The sequence below is a fragment of the Benincasa hispida genome, chromosome 10 (assembly GCF_027475165.1).
Source record: "Benincasa hispida cultivar pf3 chromosome 10, pf3_genome.v1.1, whole genome shotgun sequence".
Classification (NCBI taxonomy): Eukaryota; Viridiplantae; Streptophyta; class Magnoliopsida; order Cucurbitales; family Cucurbitaceae; genus Benincasa; species Benincasa hispida.
In genome coordinates this window covers 63,214,954-63,238,145 of record NC_143487.1, presented here as the reverse complement: position 1 = coordinate 63,238,145, position 23,192 = coordinate 63,214,954, and the positions used below count along the sequence as shown (strand labels likewise).

At 31.4% G+C, this 23,192-nt stretch overlaps 1 protein-coding gene across 5 annotated transcripts; it reads right to left on the bottom strand.

Annotated features, from left to right (window-relative positions):
• Positions 1-10,977: 10,977 nt before the first annotated feature.
• LOC120088741 (uncharacterized) lies at positions 10,978-22,032 on the bottom strand. Of its 5 annotated transcripts, XM_090306125.1 has the most exons (8): positions 21,715-22,032; positions 21,549-21,637; positions 20,584-20,661; positions 16,791-18,406; positions 16,382-16,708; positions 16,205-16,307; positions 16,030-16,090; positions 15,338-15,923 (listed from the first exon to the last, which is right to left on the bottom strand). In XM_090306125.1, exons 1-4 carry the CDS (start codon positions 21,878-21,880, stop codon positions 18,011-18,013), a joined length of 729 nt encoding a protein of 242 aa, XP_090162251.1. In that variant the 5' UTR covers positions 21,881-22,032; the 3' UTR covers positions 15,338-15,923; positions 16,030-16,090; positions 16,205-16,307; positions 16,382-16,708; positions 16,791-18,010. The 5 variants fall into 5 exon arrangements, with proteins under 5 accessions (XP_090162252.1, XP_038902103.1, XP_090162251.1 ...); XM_090306124.1 differs by having other exon boundaries at positions 15,338-16,090; XM_090306126.1 differs by lacking the exons at positions 15,338-15,923; positions 16,030-16,090; positions 16,205-16,307; positions 16,382-16,708; positions 16,791-18,406 and adding exons at positions 10,978-11,314; positions 12,104-12,230.
• Positions 22,033-23,192: the final 1,160 nt, after the last annotated feature.

Sequence of the window (23,192 nt, the reverse complement as noted above, 5' to 3'; positions counted from 1 at the left end):
AATTAATTATTAGAATTGATTTTATTTAATTTTTTAAAAATGTATTTAATTTTATTTAAAATTAATAAATTGAATTAATTTTATTTAAAATTAAAATTAAAATTTGGGTTTTTAGAAATCCAAATTTGAAATTCAATTTCATATTTATTTGAAATTCAATTTCATATTTATTTGAAATTCAATTTCATATTTATTTGAAATTTAAGAAATTTTAGATTTGAAATATTTTTTTAAGGGTTAGTGGTTTTATCCAACTTTCTCTTCTAACAAATTTTAAATTAATTTAAGGGTTAGTGATTTTATCCAACCTTCTCCACTAACTCTTACACCTTCAATCCTACTAATTTCAACATGTTTTGGTGTCATTTTTTTTGGTTAAATGTATTTGCATGAAATTCATCTATAAATAGATGAATTTTATTTCATTTAGATTTTCATGCAACTTGAAAATTAAGAGATAATAGTTATCTCTTATTCTTGACTCCAAAAATTCTCTAAATCTCAAAATTTCATTCAAATCTCATCATATTTAGGTCCCACAACCCGTTTCAAGGCCGAAGGGGATAGCAGAGAAGATTCTTATGATAGTCCTCGTTGAGTTCATGATTAGAATTAGTGGAAAATTAGGGGAAATTGAGGATTCTACAAAGTTGTTTGTCTAAACCCTAATTCTAGAATTTCATGAATATGCTTGCTTAAATCTAAAATTGATATAGTTAGAGTGTTCATGATCCAAATTGCTTCTACTATCATGTTCATTTTTTTATCAGTGTACTTATTATCAAGTCGAAATCTTGCAATTTTAAGATTACTTGCTCAAATAATTAAGTTAAGAACACAAGTTCCTAATTATACAATTAAGACTATTCATCTTGATAATGCTAAATCATTTATAAAATGTTTGCAATTAATTACAAGACCATTACTTATGAGAGCTAAGCTTCCTTCATATGTATGGGGACATGCTATTTTGCATGCAACGTCACTTGTACGCATTAGGCTAGTAGCTTATCATAAGTACTTGTCATTACAATTAGTTTATGGTCATGAGCCAAATATTTCCCATATGAGAATTTTTGGATGTGCAGTATATGTTTCAATTGCTCCACCACAACCTACTAAGATGGGTTCTCAAAAAAGGTTAGGAATATATGTTGGATATGATTCTCCATCGATTATTATATATCTTGAACACCTGGCGAGTGATGTATTTACTACATGATTTGTTGATTATCATTTTAGTTAGACAAAATTTCCAACATTAAAGAGAGGAATTAAGAAATTGGAAAAAGAAATTATATGGAATGCATTGTTATTTTCTCATTTAGATCCCCTTACAGATCAATGTGAACTTGAAGTTCAGAAAACAATTCATTTACAAAGTATAGTAAATCAATTACAAGATGCATTTATAGATACAAAGAAAGTAACTAAGTCACATATACCAATTGTAAATGTTTCATCGAAAATTGTTATCTCAACACAACAAGTTGTCACTAGTGAGTTTAGAACACGCCAGAAGTATCGTAGACCAATGGGTTCCAAAGATAAAAATCCTTAAAAAAGATAAATAATTAATAGTAAAAAAAACTTGATTGAGGATGTAAATACCCATAAAGAATTATTTGACATGAATAGTGAGGAAGGTGAAATACCTAAAGATAATAATGAGATTTCAATAAACTATGTCATGATAGGAAAAAGATGGAACCGGACTAATAATAGTCATTGACGTCATTTTTGCGTATAATGTTAATCTTGTTATTATATCTAAAAATGAGGATACTAAACCAAAATCTGTTGAAGAATGTCAACATAGAAAAGATTTGCTTCAGTAAAAAAAGGCAATCGAGGCAGAATTAAATTCACTTTCAAAACATCAATTTTTTGGACTAGTAGTCCGAACACCAGAAGGTGTCAAACTTGTGGGATACAAATGGGTATTTGTGAGAAAAAGAAATGAAAATAATGTGGTTACTGATGGAGTTGACATTCAAAAAACGGAAGCAATTAAGAATTTAAGCACTCTAACTACATCAATTTTAAGCTATTATCATGCATGTTCAATATTTTTAACAAATTATGGTTACATAATCATATCTTTGATGTTTCCACCGAATTTGCTTGATTCTTTTATGAATTTCAATCTCAGTAGTAGACTGATGAAGTTGACATTCAACAAACGGAAGTAATTGAGAATGTAAGCAATCTAACTACATCAACTTTAGGCAATTAGCATGCATGTTCAATGTTTTCAACAAATTGGGGTTATAGAATCATACCTTTGATGTTTCCATCGAATTTGCTTGATTCCTTTTTTGAATTCTTCTTCAATTTCAGCAGTAGACTACCACCAAAGTCTTCTATACTAAATTCAGGCCTTAGATTGGAGTGTGGTCTCCAAATTGAGTGAGAAAAAGATGATTTTTTTTAGTTGAAGATGTGAAAACCAGAAAGAACATAGGCTGGAAAAATCTATGAAATTGTGGAATTGTATGCCTCCAAAATCCATGAAATAAGTTTAATTTAAAGAACTTATTCATGCACTTCATAATTCACCACAATTTGACACACATTTTCCACTTAAACTAAGTGGATTAGGTGTAATGAAAGTAGGAAGATCCCACTTTCAATTCATTTCTCAATTTTCAATTTAATTCATTTTTAACAATAAAAACCAAATTAAACTAATTTCAAAACTTAATTTGAAATTATCAAATTGAAAAAATTATTTTAATTAATTAATTAAACAAATTTAATTAATTAATTTTAACAATGAATTCAATATCAAATATTAAACTAATGAAATACCTAATTCAAACATGAATCTCTATTCATGTAATTAATATTCAAATAGAATTTAAATACCTTCAACTCTAAAAGAACGTTTAATTTGTTTAATTTAAATGTTAATTATATCAAACATAATTATACAAACCCTAATCCGAATTTGAAAGTTTCAAATTCACTCAACACACTATTCTAAGGTTTAATTCTTTTTACAAGCTAGTTGAGGGACTTAATGGACCTATAGATCATGAGCTCCAGCGATTTGAGATTAATTGGCTAAACTCTTTAAACTAAATTAATCAATATTCTTTTAACTACCGAGACATACCATTATAACTCAGTAGTAGCACTCTTATAACTGTAGATATATTTTTGTCCACTTAATTTAACCAAAATTAATAAGTCGATCATTCACAAGTCGTCCGTATTTACAGCTACGTCAAAATTACCGTTATCCCTGTAATACATCTTGCTCCTTAAGTCTCCACTGATCCTCAATTGAATAATTGGTTTATGGTCCAACCAATAAACCGAGTCTCTCTCTGCCACGAGAGGGTGGGGCCCCTATGTTTCAGATTAGGAGTCAAAGAGAACAACCTATCTGCTGACCTAAAGATGGGTAGGAGTGAATTTCGTCTTGCTAAACTATGTCCCTAGCTATCTATCCGGTCTTACCCCTAAAATTGGAAGCTTATTAAGCAATGATATTGAATCACTCTTACCTATGCAGATCAAAGAATAATCCCAAATAAATAGAAATTCATAGTTAGTTCAGGATTAAGATTGAGTTACCTTAGGTCATTGAATTTGAAATAATTAGTTTTATCAGTAAACGATTGTTATAAAGAAAAGTGACTATTTCGTGGTCCGGTCTTATGCAAAAATGTTTTGCATAGGATACTCCACTCACATATCTCCACATGAACGATTTTGGGATCACATCGTTTGTATCAATATACAAAGAGGGTCGTATCCATAGTGTCCCCAAGACAAGGTACCTAACTCTATCCATATACTTATATACCTTTTTGGTTATATACTAAAACTTGATCCTATTTTATGTCTCTACATAAAGTTTAAGTATTCAAATTGTAGCCACCGACTAGTTTATTGGATTTATAAAAGAATGCTATTCAATGATACCTTTATTGAAAGAAATTTCAATAATAACTTTATTGTGAATATAATATGTTTAATGTTTACAAACTACGAGTTTTAGGAAATTCCCAACAAACTCCCACTTAGACTAAAACTCTAATGGGTTTTAAATATATACATAAACAAATATATAATGTTGAGTATGAGAGAAAACAACCTATTTAACTATTAAAACAAGTTGTTATTTATTAACCCTAAGTGAGCATGCTGCTTATCTCTGTTATAGATTTTAAACGTCTAACTTATTTTATAACACTTTATAAAACTATAGCCAATCACAAAATATAAAGAAAGACTAGTTACACAAGGTTTCTCACAAAGACATGATATTGATTATGAGGAGACGTATTCTCCGTTGGTGGATGTAATTACATTAAAATATTTAATTGGTTTGACTATGTATGAAAATTTAGACATGCATCTTACGGACGTAGTCACAACATATTTATATGAAAATCTGGATATTTAATTAGTCTGACTATGTATGAAAAATTGGACATGCATCTTACGAACGTAGTCACAACATATTTATATGGATCTCTAATGATATTTATATGAGGATCCCATAAGGATTTAAGGTACCTGAAACATATAAACTAAATTCTCGGGCATTGTATTCAATACAATTACAGAGATCGGTATATGGATTGAAAAAATCAAGACGAATGTGATACAATCGCCTGAGTGGATATTTGTTGAAAGAAGAATATCAAAACTATCCAATATGTCTATGTGTTTTTATAAAGAAATCATAGTTAAGATTTGCTATTATAACTATATATGTTGATGATTTAAATATAATTGGAACTCAGCTTTCAAAGAAAATAAAAGAAAATGATCTTAAAGAAAATGGTGGCATCACTGTACAACAAATTTGTTCGAAGGATAACCTTGGAGACTTATTTACAAAATCATTACCAACTGCAACCTTTAAAAAATTGGTGAACAACAGTAGAATGTGGTAACTCAGAGATCTCAAGTGATGTTTCCATAAGCAAGAGTAAATATACTTTATTATTTTTAAGAGTATCAAATTATATGGAATATATACTATTTTTCCTTCACTAGGATATTTTCCCAGTAAATTCTTTTCTAATAAGGTTTTAACAAGACATATTTCATATACAATGTGTATCTAAGGGAGAGTAATGTAAATATGTTAAATTATGTGTAATGTAGATGCCCATTATTAGTGTCTATTGGCCATGTGTCACTTATCCATTACCCCATGTATTATTCATGTGTCTCAAGATTACACATTATTAATGTTCATATAATCCACCTCTTACTTGTCAAATTGCTTATAAATAATGTCATTTGATGGATTTTGGAAGACACACATATTGGTGATCTATCCAAAAAGATCGGAGAAAGTGGAGAAATTCATCTTTTGTTGTTATATTTATTTTATTACTATATTATATTTTATTGGTATCCATATTCCTATTGTGCTCCTCAAATTTACAACAATATGGTTTTTCAAAATGACTAATATTTCCAAAATTAAGCTTTCCACCATCCTAACACATGTAATACATATTAATATATTATTATACAATTGACACAAAGATTTTGTACTTGCAAAATTTTTAAAGGTTTTCTATTTATGTTGGTAAGAACCAACGGAGAAACTCATGGGACTCATTGGGTAGAAATATTATACTTGTAATCATAAGTTTAATTTTTTTAAAAAAACTAAAAAATCAAAAATTAAAAATTAAATGATTATCAAATGAACAATAACTTATTTTATAGTTATATGATATCATTTTTGTATCACACAACTAATTTTTTTAATATAAAATTATGAATAAGAATTTGAAGATAGTGACAGATCCACAATTTTATATCAAGAGAGACACAAGTTTATATATATATAACTTTAAATAGATTGTTGCAATATTAAGTAATATCGATTATGTAGATTGTTGCAATATTAAGTAATATCGATTATGTTAAATTAAAGTTTAGTACTTAAAGTGTTAAGTCTGTGTCTATTTAATTCTAAACTTAAAAATTAGTTTAAAAATATGAAATCTAATATATTGAGATTACTACTTTATAATAAACCATTATATATGATATCAGTTTTGTTTAATACAAAAACTAAAAAAATGTGACCTATATATACATACTTTTATATTAATGATTTTAACTATTTCTATGCGGTAGGTGTAAATTAATATAAATAGATAATCATAAAATTAGTTCATAGCTAAATGTACATAAACGATTATAGAATGATTTTACATATATCAAAGGCCAAAATATTTTAACCATCTTTTAATTCATAGATCAGTTTTAATTCATCAAGAGAAAATAAAAATCAAATGAAAAGAATCGAACCAATGAAAAAAAGGGCTAATATCAATTTTAAGTTGTATCAATTAAAATTCAGAACTAATAATTATATCAATTTAAATCCTGTCAATTTACACACTCTCTTCCCCAAATTTCATTAGACCAATATCGTGTGAAATTTATAATTTAAGTCAATTCAAATCCTAGATTCTTACCATTCAATTAATTAATTTAGACCATTCATTATGACTACCTTTAAAAATCATCAACATATTAATTCTCAAACACAAATGTCGGTTATACAAAATGGATTGGAATAAATTCATAGATGGATTTGAAAGAAAAATTTGTTTAAGAGTTTAAATTGATTCATTTATGAAAATTTAAGAGTTTAATTGATGTAATTATAAGTTTCACATAAGATTTTTCGAAACAGAACATAATGAAAGGTGTAAATGGATATAATTATAAAGTTCAAAGTTTAAATCGATACAATTATTAGTTTAGATTTTAAATTGGTACAACTCCTCAAATTTAAGGATATATAAATTATTATTATTATTATTTAAAAAAAAATGTACTAGCAAACACGCAAACTTGCACGTACACAAGGGTTACACTTGAAAGGATTAAGCCAGCAAAGCAAACAAGACACTTTGATTACTAATAGCTGAGACCCTGTCCGTTAATGATTTGGCTTTTGAGTTTTTATTTTTGAAAATTAAGCCTATAGACATTATTTCTACCTCCAAATTTCTTCCTTTGTTATCTCCAAATTTTAAAAACTAAAAAAAAGTAGTTTTTTTAAAAAAAATTTGGTTAAGAATTCAACTATTGTACTGAATAAAAATGCAGATCATGATAAGAAATAGGAAGAAAATTTGCTTAATTTTCAAAAACCAAAAAGAAAAAAAGAAATTATTACCAAATGGACCCAAATTATACATATATAAATAAATATATGAAAATGTCTAATCACTTGGGTTATACCTATCATATTAAATTTTCAACGACATGTCAATATTTCTATCAATATTTCTATGCTTCCATGGGTTCAACATCGATACAAGGGGTGAAATCAATTTTTCCATTATATCTTAGAAAAATCTATGAAACATATAAAAGATAAGCAACAAAATGTCACTAATGTACATCTAATATAGATAATAGATAGTTAACTTATTTAAAAAACATAAAAGATCTATTTACCAATTTAATTTTTTTTTATTTTTATAATTTTTCTAAAAATATCTATCAAAATTGATATTTTCATCGAAATTTCAGTAAAATTAAAACCTTGATATCTCCGTGAAAATCGACATTAAACCTTGATTATACTTAAATTGATTTATAATTTAAAAAAAAATTACAAATGACTAACCATTCAAACTATATTTTACTCTTTTTATTAATTTATTTTTGCGTCAAATAGGTTCTGAAACTTTAAAATGTTTAAAACTTTAATTTCAATCTTGAGTCTAATAGGTCCTATAGATGCATATTTGACATTTTTTAATGATATGTAAATATGTTGTATACAAGATTAAAAATTTAGTATCCTATTAGACACAAACTATAATTTATTTCTAATAGATCTATTAAGAGAATATATAAAATATGTTAGAGACCAATTAAGTACAATATTTAAAACACTTATTGAATTAGACTAAATATGTAATTTATTTATTTTTTAATCGACTTCATTTCTCAAAAAGAAAAAGAAATATTTCTCTTGGGAAAGCTAATCTATTCTATCCTGATAAATAATTAGTTCTTAAACTCAGTCACTAGATGTATAATCTAATGACAACACTAGAGGAGGGCGAATAGAATTGTCTACCAATTATAATTTTAAAATTCTAAATGTGACAACTAAACTTGAAATTTAATTAACATATATCACAATTATGCGAATCAACAAAATAATCCTAACATGCAATCTAAAAATTATAAAATAAACTAAGTGCAAAAGTAAAGAGTTTAGGAAAAACTGAATTTATAATGGTCTAACAATGTGTCTACGTCCACTTTCCAAGACTCATTGGTTATTTTATTCTCTTGCAAGTGAGAACAAAATCTACACAACTTTTTTTTTTCCACCTAGGCTAAAGAGAAACGTAGATTATTTTCACTGGTTTAGGACGCAGATCATTTTCACTGGTTTAGTATCTAATCAATTACTTTTTCTCGCAATCCATGATGCAGCCACACCTTAATACAAAATTTCAATAAAAGAACTAAATTAAAAAAGTCATTTCTAAGTAGGTAAGATTCACAAATTTTACTCTACAACACTCCAACAATTTTTCTCTCAACTACTATTAATATAAAAAAAAATTAAAAAAAAATGAGAGAATTATGAGCTTTTGGACACTTGAAGAATGAATCAATGATGCTGGAATTTTTTTTCTTATTCTTGAGAAAGTGGCTACAAGGATGGATGAATGAATGATTGATTATAAAAATTGGAGGGTGTAATCTCAATCATTGGATCTAGGGTAAAAAAAACATAGGGTTGAGATTAAATGAGGAGAGAAAATAAAAGAGATTAATTTTAGAAAAAATTTTGGAGATGAAAAAATATGGAGGGGTTTACATTTCCGACTTTTCTATTTTTTATTTATAGATTTGGGATGTCATATGTTGTAATCTTATGTGGTATCACTTTTCTACTCTTTTTTTTCATCTCGTTTCTTTCTCCTTTTCTTTTCATTTCTTTTCTTTTCTCTTCAATAATCCACCACATTTTGTCTTACGGTTGGTCTAGGTTTTTCACATCACCGCCATGTTATCAATCATATTGAAATTTATTTCCAATCTCTTTTGGCCGCAACATCTTTGTTTGATGTCCAATTTGAGTGATTTGAAGTGTATTGGACTCGTCTCTCCGAGCTCTATGTTTTAAACAATTTGAAACACTACAGTCATCATTAAATAAATATTTGTTATCATCAAAACATATGGTATGATTGAAGCTCATTAAACTAAAACCGGATTGAATAAGTTTGTCTTAAAAAGAAAGCGTGAATTATCATTGGGCTCATATATTTATTTGTATACGAAATTTATAGTTTTATGTGTTTTGATTCATATAACAATCTTAAGACAAATATACTCACTTTAGTGCATGAGTTTAGAGAATAATTGTCTTACAAGATAAAATATATATTACATTTCCTATGGAAGTAGCACAACGTTTAGAAGATCAATGAACTATATGCTTTGTGGATATACAGAACTTCAACAAATTTTGAAATGGAGAGAAATTCTAAAGAATAAAAAACCTGATGGAAAATGTGAAAAATCAATTTGAAGAAAGACCATATATTTATATACTAATTAAGACCATTCAAATAGTCGTGTTCTTTCTTCAATTTGATTATTTATGAAAAGATGCACCCATTCACCAAAAAAACACAATTTATGCGATTGAAAAGACGCAAAACTTTTAATAAAGAATTTAATAAAGAGTTACCTACCATTTATTTCAACATGTAATTAGGATAAATAGAACAGCCCGTCATCTCTAAAATGTACTTCGAGAATCATATTATTTAGGTGACAATTTTAAGGGCTAATTTGAAAAACTTTCCCTATACAATATCTATCATATGACCCTTCACCCTTTCCCACCAAGTTGAAGCCCACAATATCTAATCCAAATCTATTTTCCTTTCCTCAACCTTTAGTTTCTTTGTTGGTGGGATCCTTTCCAACTTTTTTTTTCTTTTTTAAAAAATAATATTGTTGGAATATCGTGATTATTTTAAATCTACATAAACATTTTCGTCTCTTTTTAAATATTCGTCTTTGGGAGATGCATTAAATAAATAAGAAAAAAGAAAAATATACATTTTGAAAATTCAAAAAAGGAAAAATTTGTGAGTAAAAGAGAACCTTAAAAAGACGAGGATGTGTTGATATGATTAATTATTTATAACATGCAACATGTTGAAAATACGACCAAAGACTTACATTGATTAAATAAGAGGACGATGATTATAGATATATAAGTAAGGATAACCATCTATATTGATATGACAAGAAAGTTGACCATTTCCAAAAGTCACAACCTTTGAAAAAACCTTTGATACATCTTTTTTTCAAATTTTTTCAAATGTTAACTTAACCTGATTTTTTTTAAAGATTTAGTAACTTTCGAATATTATTAATTTTCAAAAGTTTATTTTAATATTCGAAAATTATTATTTTACAATGGTCACATGTCTTCGAGAATTGTCAAATAGTTTTCAATAATTATTTGTTGTCAAATGGTTTTTTTTCCGAAGGTTTTCGTTATTTTTAAAGGCTTGTAATGCTATTTTCAAAGATTTCAAATCCCTCATAAATAGTTCTTTGTCAAGAATTATAATTCCTTCAAAAGAAAAAAGAAAAAAAATCACCAACATTAAAATTAAATTAGAACCAAAACTTGCACTAAGCTAAAATGAACCAACAACAATAATCACAAAATTTTCTATAAACACTACAAGAATTTTACCATCTACCAACGCAAAAAAACATTGGCAGATCTTACAAAAAGCGTTGGCAATAGCTTGGATTAGTCTTCATCTTTTACCATTTGTGTCATAAGGCTATAAGATATAGACCCGAAAAGACATTAAAATCCAATAAGCACAATATACTCAATTTTACTTGTTTTAAATTAACCATACATCAAAATTAATAAAATAAAATTATACTTGAGATAAAGCTAAATTCAAAGAGTAGAACGATCAAAGAGACACGTTTTATTTTTACCATAGAAATAGATCGAGAAGATCATACAAATTAAACACACAAAATAAAAGATAGAAAGACTTGGATATAAGAGATGAAAAATAGTATCATTCTTAGCATCGCTGCAACTAAACTAGATAGCTTATATTGGGTTAACGAAGCAAACAACTACCTCTCAAAGCAGACACCCAACTAAATACTAATCTCATTCGAGCATGCTCACTAAGTAGACAAAAGAGGATACTGAAATCATGTATCTCACCGCTCTACAGTGTATTGGTTCCAATGACGATCAAAGCTTTTTTTTAGGGCTTCTAAAATCACACTGCATGGTCACAAAGATCTATAAAAGCCTTGATCATTTGTATTCCATAACCTTTTATCGAGAATGAATTGATATAACAATGGGGATTAATCATAAAGGTACAAAAACCATAATGAGATTAATTACTCTCATGAAGCAAACTTGTAAGCAACAAAATTTTACTCTCTTATACAGATAGTCAAGAAGTCGAAGTTGGTATTGACAACAAAGGCAATAAAAAAAAATAGGAGGCCTTATGAGCGGAAGAATGTATTACACCGTCAAAATGAACAAAGAAAATCTATGGGCATCAGTTGAAACATTAGAAAATATCGAGTCCAAAAAATATGGTAATCAACTTATTAAAGATATGCAACACGAATTATGCATATCACTATAGCTACAGTCAATATAGGTTATGAATTCAGCCCATGAAAATCATCTTTGTCCCCATAATGACCAAACCAAAATACTCAATTGAGCCATGATTAAAGAAGTATAAAAATAGAAGATCCAAGGACGATTAGATATGTTCTTTACAAAACAATTTCAAAAAATTATTCTCTATCTAGAACCATTTATTAGTTTTAAAAATTCATCTCATTTTTCTGAAAGACAATAAATTCTTGATACACTTGTATTTTCCAAGAAAAACCAGTTTCAATTGTTGTATACAAAGACACAAACAATAGTAAAGTAAGAAAACATAATTTTGGAAGAATTAGCCAAACCTTTCATGTTAAATCAACCAAAAGCTTCTTTAACAACATAACTCATGATTTAAACAACATAAAGAGAATTCGTTCTCACCTCTTACACCTCTTAAGATTGTCGAGACCTCTGTTCCCAATGATGAGACAACTAATAAGAATGCTATCCATTGCTCCACAAATCTTCTCTTGAGCATCTCTCAATAAATCTTAAGCAATACAAAGAACTGTTCCATAACAGAAAATTTTCAATGAGCAAAACAAGCGACACTTTGACCTTAAAGCATCCTAATAATACATAATTGATACTCTCAAAACCAATTAAAAAGATATCAAAGAGTGCCTAAAGTGACACTTTTAGCTTTCAAAACAACCTAGAAGATTTCTAAGTGACAATTTGACTTTCAAAACCAACCTTGTGACACTTTAACTCTCAAAAACTAATCTAAAAATGCTTAAACGTCTAAGAGCAAAACCATTAGGGAAACCTCATATTTAAGAAATATCTCTAAAATAGTAATAAGCCACAATACTATTAATTACACTCATATATAAACAAATATGAACAGACCTCGTATTTGTTCCTTATGGCATGTCTATATTAGTTTTACATGGATCATGCAACAATATTTCTAATAGTTATGTAAAATTGTTAAGGTATGGTGGCTCAAATTTGAATGAACAACTATGTTATTGTTATCGAAAATGGGTGGACACTCCTTTAGAATATTTTGATTTTAACACAAGGTCTTTAGTTCCTACAAATACATGTACATAAAGAATTTTACATCTATTTACACATTAAATTCAAATAAACACTTCCCCAGAAGAAAAAAAATGGTCCATACATTTCTAGCACCATACACCAATCTTTGGATTCAATTCATGTCACACTATTTTAGGAAGATGGAACATATATCCACAATAAAATCAACAAACAAGTTGTAAACAATTGGTAATGGTAATTGGTAAAAATGGAACCACTTGCTCCACTGAAAAATGATGATATTTATATCAACTATAAAATTGTATTTCACCAAATGATTGCCTATGTGTTCTGATATGAAATTCTCCAGTCATATGCAGCCATATACATAGTTTTTTCCTCGTAACTAATTCGAGCCAAGTTAGCAATTAAGACTGCCCATACAAATTTACCAGGAGCAAACTAGTCAGCAGTAACAAGCCCACTGACAGGCCTGAATATGATTCCTGGAGGATTTAATCTAGTTTCATTATCCAGTGACATATCCTCTACCTAGCACGAAGGTTTGCAAGCAAAAAGGGTTCAACAAGCATACCAAATTTAGTTATGTAAAACCAACCAACAATTTCTTTAAATGTGCACAACGTCGAACAGTTCATTGCAAATATTACTATCCAGACGAATTCTTAAAAAATTAATTACACAACTTCAACTAATCCAATACATCAATGACCTTAAAACCTCATACTGTATAGCTCTCAAATATCACTCTTCAATTTATGTAGAAGATTAAACCATTCAAACAAGGGTATAGAGGAGGGTCGTAATATCAAATACCTTTTATACACTTCGCTGAATGTACCGCCCCACATATCTTACCCACCTTAAATGACCAGTATTAAGAAAAAAACACCAAGAACAATAAAATCACCCTATACATTGTCAAAAAAAAAAAAAAAGAAAGAAAAAGGAACAAAATGAGAAAAAAATAGAACAAATGGTTTATAGAGGGAAAAATATCCAAATGCAGTAGAGGCGAGTGGCAGTGGGCAAGCGGAGCAGCGGCGATTTGAAGAAAATTAAAAGGGAGAGATGAGGGTTGGGACAACTTGCAAAACGAGTGTATTAGTAATGGCGATGAGTGAGCATGCAACATGCAACAACGGTGACGAACGAGCTGACGATCATGCAGTGGCGTGTGGCGCACTGCATGACCGTGCGGCTGAGAGTGAAAGTGAGAGTATGAGAGGAAATTGAAAATGGAGGGAGAGTGAGAGGGAATCAAAATAGAACAGATTAGAGATTGAGAGAGAACCTCATTCAACACATACACCATGGGACAATTTCCAAAGCCTTATCGTGAGCTGAAACGACGTTGGGAGTCAGACTGAGCGGCGGAAGTGTGTTGCGCAGATCGAGCGATGGCTGGAACGGCGGAAATTGGACTTGGCGGTAGAGATGTGCTGAACGAGTGAACAGACCGAGCGACAGAGCTAGGGGGAGGGATGGAGAGAACGATAAGTGAAGAAGAAGGGGTTGGGTTTCTTTGTTTTTAAGTTGAAAAAGATAAACTTGGGAATTTCAAAGATTTTAAAAATCCTTCTAGATCGTAGACTTTTTCCAAATAATTGTAAAAACCTTCGATAAAAGGTAAGTATTTTCGAAAGTTTTTTTTTTTCCTTTGATAAAGATAATAAATATTTTTAAATTGATAATGATAACATATATTTTCAACATTTTTCTAGTTTATAATTATTTTTTCAAAATCTTAAAACACCTTTAAAAAGAGAGAGTTTGCTATCAAAAGGACTTTCAATGAAAGATAATTTTAAAATTTAAAAGTTTTTAGTGTTTTTTTTATAAATATATATCTTTCTCAAATTTTTTTATAACCTTTAATAATATAACTAATCTTTTGCAAGTTTTTTTTTTTAAAAAAAAAAAAAAATACATTTGATAAGAGAATATTTTCGAAGGTTTTTTATAATCACTAATAAAATGAAGATATTTGTTGAAAGTTCTCTAAATACTTTCGATAAATATATACTTTTCTTCCAAACGTTCTTTTATAACCTTCGATAAAATAAACATATTTTTCAAAAAATTTCTACGTGCCTTCGATAAATATATATATTTTTTAAAAGTTTTTCATAACTTTCAATAAAATAGATATATTATTCGAAGATTTTCTATAACATTCGATAAAATGAAGATATATTTTTTTAAGGTTTTCTAAATACCTTTTTTCCAAAGGGTTTTTTTTATAACCTTTGATAAAATGAAGATATTTTTCAAAAGTTTTCCTAGTACCTTCGATAAATATATATTTTTTTTAAAGGTTTTAACCTTCAATAAAATGGATGTATTTTTCAAAAACTTTCTAAAAACCTCCGATAAATGTATATTTTCAAGGTTTTTAATAACCTTCAATAAAATATTGTCAAAATAGACCAATTTTGTTGTGAGTATAGCCATGAAAGTTTATGCAGGTCTTTTCTTCTTCATATCCTTACCGAAACCTTTTCTCATTTCTTCTTCATTCAAAAAATTCGTGCTTGCTTGCTTACGGTATATTAAACAATAAATTAATAATAATAATAATCGATGACAAAATCTAGCCAATGAAGCTCACCTAACCTTTTTTTTATATTATATAATCGTGTAATTTGAATGTATATGTGTTGAAAATTTAATTTTGAACCATTTTTTTTTCATAGTCTTTATATATATACAAAAACGAGGTTACTTTTGAATGGGAAAAAACTTTTTAGGTCAAAACCTGCAATTTTCCTAAATAGGTTACTTTACAAAGTGGGTGCAATGCTTGCTCCCACAAGTTTGACGATGTTATTTGTGGATGATTTATTCCCTATCATGTACTTCTCACTCTATTTTGGAATTGATACCATCAGGTTATATCCCTTCTGTTTCCCTTTACCCTTATTTGGTTAAAGTTCAGGGACCTTATATGGTGACGATAGTTCCATGGAACCCAACGTGTACGCACCAATCCGGATCGGCCTCCCTGTAACGCCACTAGAATGTGCGACATAACTGGAATAAGTATAGGAACTGGAATTGGATCATCTAGTATCTCAGTTTCCTTTTGTTTCATCTTTAATCAGTAGCTTCTCACTGTTCCCCCAAGGCCTGAAGTACTTTTGGAGCATTCCTCGTCTATTTTCAAACAATCCAGCGTTCTCGTGGATGTATCCTACTAAATAACTATTAGGAACGTTGTACGACATCTGAAAGCACACATCGACATCGTAAAATACTAACTTCAACAACTTTGGTAACTGAGGTTATGGATGTCTTGCCTTTGCGACTGGTTGTCTTCCTCTAATTATCCTCGTCCTCATTGTCCACCGTTTGTATTGTCTGAATTACAAAACCAGATTGGCCGAAATGAATAAAGTTAATATAACAACGTACGTAAAACATGTAAAGTACCAATCGATTAGGTGTCAATAACTCATATACTGTATGCCTTACATCTACGTTATGTTTTCGGGCCTTGTTTATGCGGACTAAGTACGATGACCAAGGCGCCAGTGTTCATTTGTTTCACCACGTCGTCAGGATGAACATATGATTCCTATTTTAATAACAACGTAAATTAACTGAAATACGAATTTGTGAGAGTAATTTGATTTATCAATTTTCACGTACCTTTGGTTCATTAGATTCATTCTTACTTGTGCCATCGACACCTAAAGGCACAGTTTCTATAACACTAACATCCTGTGAGTCAATTGTAATTATCTTCTATCCTCCAAGTGTCAGTTTCTGAAGACTACATATATCCTCAACAGTGTTAGGAATGATTTAAAGAGCGAAGACAACTGAGTTATCCTTTGCTCCCTCAGCTCCTCCCCAAAGGGATCCGATGCAATATCCCACAACCCTAGATGAGCCAAGAACATCCTCAGTCACGATATGAGGGAAATCAATTTCGGGTTCTACATTCGCATCATCAGATTGCGCAACATATTTTCCCTGCAGGCATGTTAAAGAAAATGTAAGCAAACGTACAAAATTGTAAAAAGCGTATCGTGTATAGGTTCAACGAAAATCGTACCTTTAGTAGTTGCCTTAGATATCCCATCATAGCAGAGACATCTCGCTATATATCAACAACCTTAGAATGGAGGGTATCGAACTCGGGCTTAACATTGGCTTCAAACCGATCCAGGCGAGCCCTCCAATCGTTTTATTTATCCCACAGCTTTAGATGCCGATTTCAAGGCATCGAACCTAGACCTCAAATCGGCCTCAAATATATCTCTATGTGCTTGAAGCCATTTGAGCTCATCTGTAACCTGGGTATCCGATATTCCACAACGAATCAGATGTGTAGAATTGTCAATGTCGATGTTTGAATGGGAGGGATCTTCTTCCACCCGACTCATTTCAACATCAACTCGGTTCTAGTCTTGGTGGTCATCATGTCCATGATCACCCTCATTGTCACCATGATCACCCTCACTATGGATGTGATCCAGTCTGACGCCATGATCACCCTCGTCGTGATGGTCCCCACCCTCTTCGCCACGATCACCTTGATCGTGGCCAACATCACCCTCACTAACAAGCCTCGGTGAGAGGACACGTACTTCTAGGACAAGAACTATGTGACGCATGTGAGCTACCTCGTCCTCTGTTGGTACAAATCGTACCATTATAACGGGGTTTCCTTGCATGTAAGGAGTTAGGGGCATAAGCAACATTAACTTAGAACATTATATAAAAAGAATTTTAAATCCATTATTTGTCGTGGATTGAAAATATCTCTATCCAACAAGGCATATGTTGGGTTTTTCCTGCTTTCCCATCGAGACAAACATAGACTAGTTGTCTCACTAGTACGAGTTGCCACGAGGTTTCTGAATGAAGAAATCGTTTCACATGCCTATACTTATAAATAGGAAGATAGAATCAAATCATAAAAAATAATTGACGATAACGGAGAAGGAAGCACACGTAGAATACGTATGTAAACTAACCTGTAAGGTGAATGGGGAATCCTTACAGGCTATATCTAGCTAACATCTCGGGTTCTGCTCGATCGATAGCACTGGTAAGAGCTCTCTTAAGACTACTGATTGTTTTCTCGAAAATCACACTACTCTAGTCATAGTTGCAAAAAATCTCTCAACCATTCACAATTCTGATGATGGTATAGTCAAACACCTGCTTATTCTTCCTCCTCATCATGACTAACTCTATGAAATAAGCAAGTGCCACTTTCACCGCATCCTCATCACTTCTAAAGTCCATAGCAAGAAAATGTTCCTCAGCTTAAGTCTGTTTCAATCTAAGCCTATTGTTGAAGTATAGGTTTCTAAGCTTTGTAGGGTTAGGATTATTCCGCACCACTCGCGTCTGCACCCTAAACCAAGTGATGAGATCAAACTCATCCTTAGCAAATGACATCCTAGACCCAAACAGATTAAAGGAAATTATGTTCGGTCTATCATCAACCACCTCTTTGAGAAGTAGGTGATGTATCAATTGTCCATGGAGGAAGAGAGTACTATCTAAGATGGGTCCGAATATGGTATGCCTAAACATGTCTAACTGAACCCTCGTTACCTTTATACGGATCACCATACAGGTCTTAGCCAGATGAGAACATAAAGACAACAAAGTCTGAAAGTATCCTGTTGACTCGATCCTCGACCCCAAAATAATTACCTATACGTGCCACAAAACATGGAACAATGTTAAAATCCCTAGTGAAAGAAAAGACCCTTAGAAAGGATGAACTTCACGAAAAAAGAAGAAGCCAGAGAGCCATCACTAAAGTTATTTGGTTGTATTCACAACATCTCGTAAAATTTATAAAATAGCTTGAGTTGTGCTCTGTGTTGTTTGTCTCATAATATTCTAAACGTTATGTGAAGTTATTTCACGAGACAAAAGCCAAAAATCAACTCAACTTTACAAGACTACAAACTATCTTTTGTCTCGTAAAGTTGAGTTCATATGTAAGTCTTTTGTCTTGTGAAGTAACTTCACAAGACAAACTTGCAACATTACGAGACAAACGAGATAGTCTGTTGTTTGTCTCATAAAGTTATAAGTTTGCCTTGGGAAGCTACTTCACGAGACAAAAGACAGAACTAAACTCAACTTTACGAGACAAAAGACTAACTTTTGTCCCTCGTAAAGTTGAGTTGATTTGTTTTTTGCCTCGGCAAGTAATTTCACAAGAAAAACTTACAACATTACGAGACAAACGACAAAGAGCTTTCAAGCTATTTTACAATCTTTCTACTGTTACGAATACTTCACAAGACAAATATTCGCAACAACTTCATGAGATATTCGTCTCGTGAAGTTCAATACACCAAAAAAATGTGAAATCAAACCCAAACGAAGATGTACCCTCTTACCCCACATATTTTACAGGTTCTTTTAAATTCGTTAAAGTTCGAAGGATAAAATGGTAAATATGTCGTTGATAAAAAGGGGTTTTGGGTTTTTCACTACACATTCCTACCAAAAATCACACAGACTCCCCCTATAAACAATAGAATTGATTAATCATTTAGAAGAAAAGAAAATGAAAAAGGTACTTGGATACCTTTTGTCAAAATTTGAATAGGTCTTTTTTTATAGAGGTAGGGAGTCTTTGTAAGAAGATAGTGTAACAATAGTTGAAAACTCAACGAGAAGAAAAAGAAGTAGAAAACTCTAATTTCTATGGAAAGATTAAATCTTTACGATAAGATTTGTCTTTTTGAATTCAATTGAGGGTCAAAATTGTACTTTTACGTGGTAAATACCTTCACTTAAAGTCTGAAAAGTTGGAAAAGAAGTTACAAAAATAGATTTTGATTACTTTTGAACGGAAAAAAACTTTTTGGGTCAAAATCGACAATTCCCCAAAGATCTCCATATTTGTTCATAAAGCTTTGGGGGAGGATTCAGTGTTTGCCTCTTGAAGATCTTTTGAGGAGAGAATTTGTAGAAAAGATATCGTTTGTCTACATTTGTCAGGTCATGAGGAATTGCATCAAGGAGACAAACTCATCAATTTCAGTGTCCTCAAGTTCCAGCATGCATTTTCCATATTCCACAAGTCTGTTATGGTCCCATCTTTAAAAAGAGAGAAATCAAATATACGAGGGAAACTTGTAAGGGTACATCCCCAGCCCAGACATCTTTCAAGAATGATAAACTCCTACCATTCCCAACAATGCAGCTCATTCTGTCATGGATGAGGAGGCAGTATTGCAATCTGCTCTTCCAAGGACCTTTTGCTGAAGAATCAAACTATATTAATTGTATTTGTTTAATTTATGGACATTCTGCAGAACGTCTCTCAACTTTTTTAACAGTGAAAAGATTGTTAGGAACAGTTGGAGAGAATGAAAATTGAACATTTTTTTTTATCAACACATAGGGGTGAGAATTTGAGCCTCTGACATTTTGTTGAGGATGTATATCTAAACCAATGGAGTCATGTTCAAGTTAGCTAAAATTGAAAACTTTAAATGGTAAAAAAATCAACCAATTGAACAAGATCAATCAATTTAAGTTGAGACGGGCATTTCAATTTCACTGAAAACTCATATTTGCAGAAGCTAGAAGTCAGGTTAACATACTTCGGCTCACTAGCATAAGTTAAAACTCTACAAATATACAGCATGAAAAATATGGCTGAGATTTAGATCAAATATAAACAAATCAGAGTTACATCTAGCTGTGTTACTTTGAATGTTCTGGCAGCAAGATACTAGTTAATTCACCTGAACTCATTACGGTATGCTGATATTCCGTTAAGGGTGTAAACTTCCAAAGAGCCCATAGAATCACTCACATGTTAAAGCTTTATTCAAAGCATCAAAAACACTTTGCAAGCTTACCTCCTCCACGATCACAACCTTGTCTCTTGATTTAGAGCCAGAACCTATAGATAATTGTCTTCTTTTGACACCTAAAACCTGTGATAAATATGAGTGATAAGGAAGCAGCATTCATATGATTCATGCAAAGGAGATCTTCATTTCAGCATTTAGAGTACCAAGCTTCATGAGGAAAGATAAGAAGAGAGAAAGAAGTTTCAAGGCAAGATGAAGACACAAAACCTGAAAGCTCTAATTTAAGGGCTATTTAGGCTTTGATTCTTAAAGAAATGCTTTGAAATTTATCCAATTTTTCTAATTTGGGAATCTTATAGCTATTGTGAACATGTGTGAAGTTTTAAACGACCCAAGATCGAAAATACTACACAGTAAGTAGACAGAAACTTTCACATCCTACGAGGAACAGGCCTTCAAATGCAAATGGGTGATCAAATACTGGATTTTCAACACACTAAGAACAGCAATATTATCCGTTTGATGCACCAATTATGATATGAACCACCATGTCCTCGTAGTAACCAATCACACATTCAAGGACCAAGAAGCTACATTTAGCTCTAAATTCTCACATACAAGTTAAGATGAACTCAATTGAGGCAGTTCAAGAAACACAAACTTTGAACCATAGCATTCAGAAATAGGCCTCAAACTTGCTTGTAGAGTGTTCAAATTTAGAGTGAAGAAATAATCCTCCTTGTCCAAATCAAACTGATTTTGGGGTTTTAGAATTTATCATTCGGTTCAACCAAAAGGTTCCTAATTTTCAAATTGCTAGGGCTTTCCTATCAAATTAGCTCAAAACAATTTCAAATTTCAGAATTTTCACCAAAAATCCCAAATAACAATAACAATCAATTCCCAATTTAGGGAAAATGGTTAAATTGGCAATGAAAATTAAGTACAAGGAATGAAAAAAGCATTGGGAAATCAAATAATAAGCAGCAAAGAATGAATGGGCAACTCACAGAGCTCATGTAATCAAGAAGTGCAGCATTAGCTTCTCCATCTTTGGCCGGTGCATCGATTTGCACTCCCAACGCATCATCGCCAAAGTCTGCAAGGATTTCCGGAAACATACGACTTAAATGTCATAAACCGAAAAGATAAAGAGCGAAATTGAGAGAGAAAAACCTGTGATAGAAGCGATCTTGGAGCCAGGCTTTGCGTGGATGGTAATGGCGACGGAAGAAGGAGAAACAGAGCGAAGACACGATGGGTAATTGTTGGTTTTGACGGAGGATTGAATTGATTCAGTAGCTTTCGCCGCTTTCGTTTTCCCCTTCTTCGCCGGAGGCATTTTCTTTCCCAAATCAAACGGGGTTTTGCGAGCGCTGATATAGAGTTTTGGTGGAAAATTGCCCAAACTTAACCCAAAACCCAAAAATTTTGGGAAATTGCCGAAAACAATCTGTTTGAGGTGTTTTGACCTATAGGTTTGGAATTAGGAAGGGTTTGGCAGTTGAAGTCAAATCCATATTTATGTAGTTGGAATAAAAATTTTCAGGATTAAGAAACTAAATCCATGTATTTAGAATATGTATTTTAATGAATGTCATAGGTACAAGAAAATTTTCTCTTAATCTCTTCAATGGTGTGGTCATCGACAGCGATCATTGAGCAACTTTTGTGATCGATTACCGACAATAGATCATCTTGATCGTTGGCGATTGACTGTCAGCGATCAATCGCCTTCATCGTTGGTGACTGACCATTTTTACCATCCGCAAGTGACTGTTGATCGTCAGCGATCGGTCATGGTGATTGATAACTATTAATGGCTGACTATCGGGACTACTAACGACTCATCGTAGTGATGGTCGTTGACCAAACATCGTGAGTATCGGCGACTGACCAACCGACCAATGTTACCTTCAACGACTGACCAATTGTTATGACTATCAATAACAAATCGATCGTCGTGATTGTTGAGGAGCAATCAACTGTCATGACTGTCGAGGATCGATCGACCATCTTGATCATGGACAATGAATCGATCGTCATGCCGTCGTCAATTGACAATAGTGATTGTCTTCGATCGACATGGTTTCTGATGATGGCGGTAATTGTTGCCAGTAGGCTGCATGTGATCGTCGACCATTGTCCACTTTTTTTTCCCTCCATTTCCCTTTCTTCCTCCTTTCTATCTTGGATTTCTCATTCTTTTCCTCTTCTTTTTTTTTTTTTTACAAAAATTAAAAAGTAGAAAAACATATCACTTATTTTAGGTTTTTCCTCACTGTAGCATGATGTCGATTATGCTAATCGAATGTTCTTTGTTGCTCGTCACCCACTGCTGGTCACTAGGATTTTGTTTTTGTTTTTTCCCGTTTCTTATTCTTCCTCTTTCTCTCCTTCTTACTCATTTTCACACACTCAAAAACAAATAATCTATTCTTTCATCTGTGAACTCTAAAAACTGAAGTGTTTCATTGATCATGTTGCTTATGGGATATCAAATTCTCTTCACCGGCCATTGCACACCTACTATCATTGGTCACTCAATGGCGATCACCGATAATTTTTTTCTTTCCTCTTCTTCCCTCTTTTCCTTTCAATTTCTCATTTCATTCTCGTACTTATTCATTTTCCCACAAATATATATATTGACC

What these genes read in the sequence shown, in the direction of transcription:
- LOC120088741 (XM_090306124.1), bottom strand. Translation starts at nt 21,880, where the DNA reads ATGCCTCCGGCGAAGAAGGGGAAAACGAAAGCGGCGAAAGCTACTGAA. An exon ending in CAAGATCGCTTCTATCACAG is followed by an intron (nt 21,638 to 21,714) that starts GTTTTTCTCTCT and finishes AAATCCTTGCAG; the next exon opens with ACTTTGGCGATGATGCGTTG. An exon ending in TTCTTGATTACATGAGCTCT is followed by an intron (nt 20,662 to 21,548) that starts GTGAGTTGCCCA and finishes TATTTATCACAG; the next exon opens with GTTTTAGGTGTCAAAAGAAG.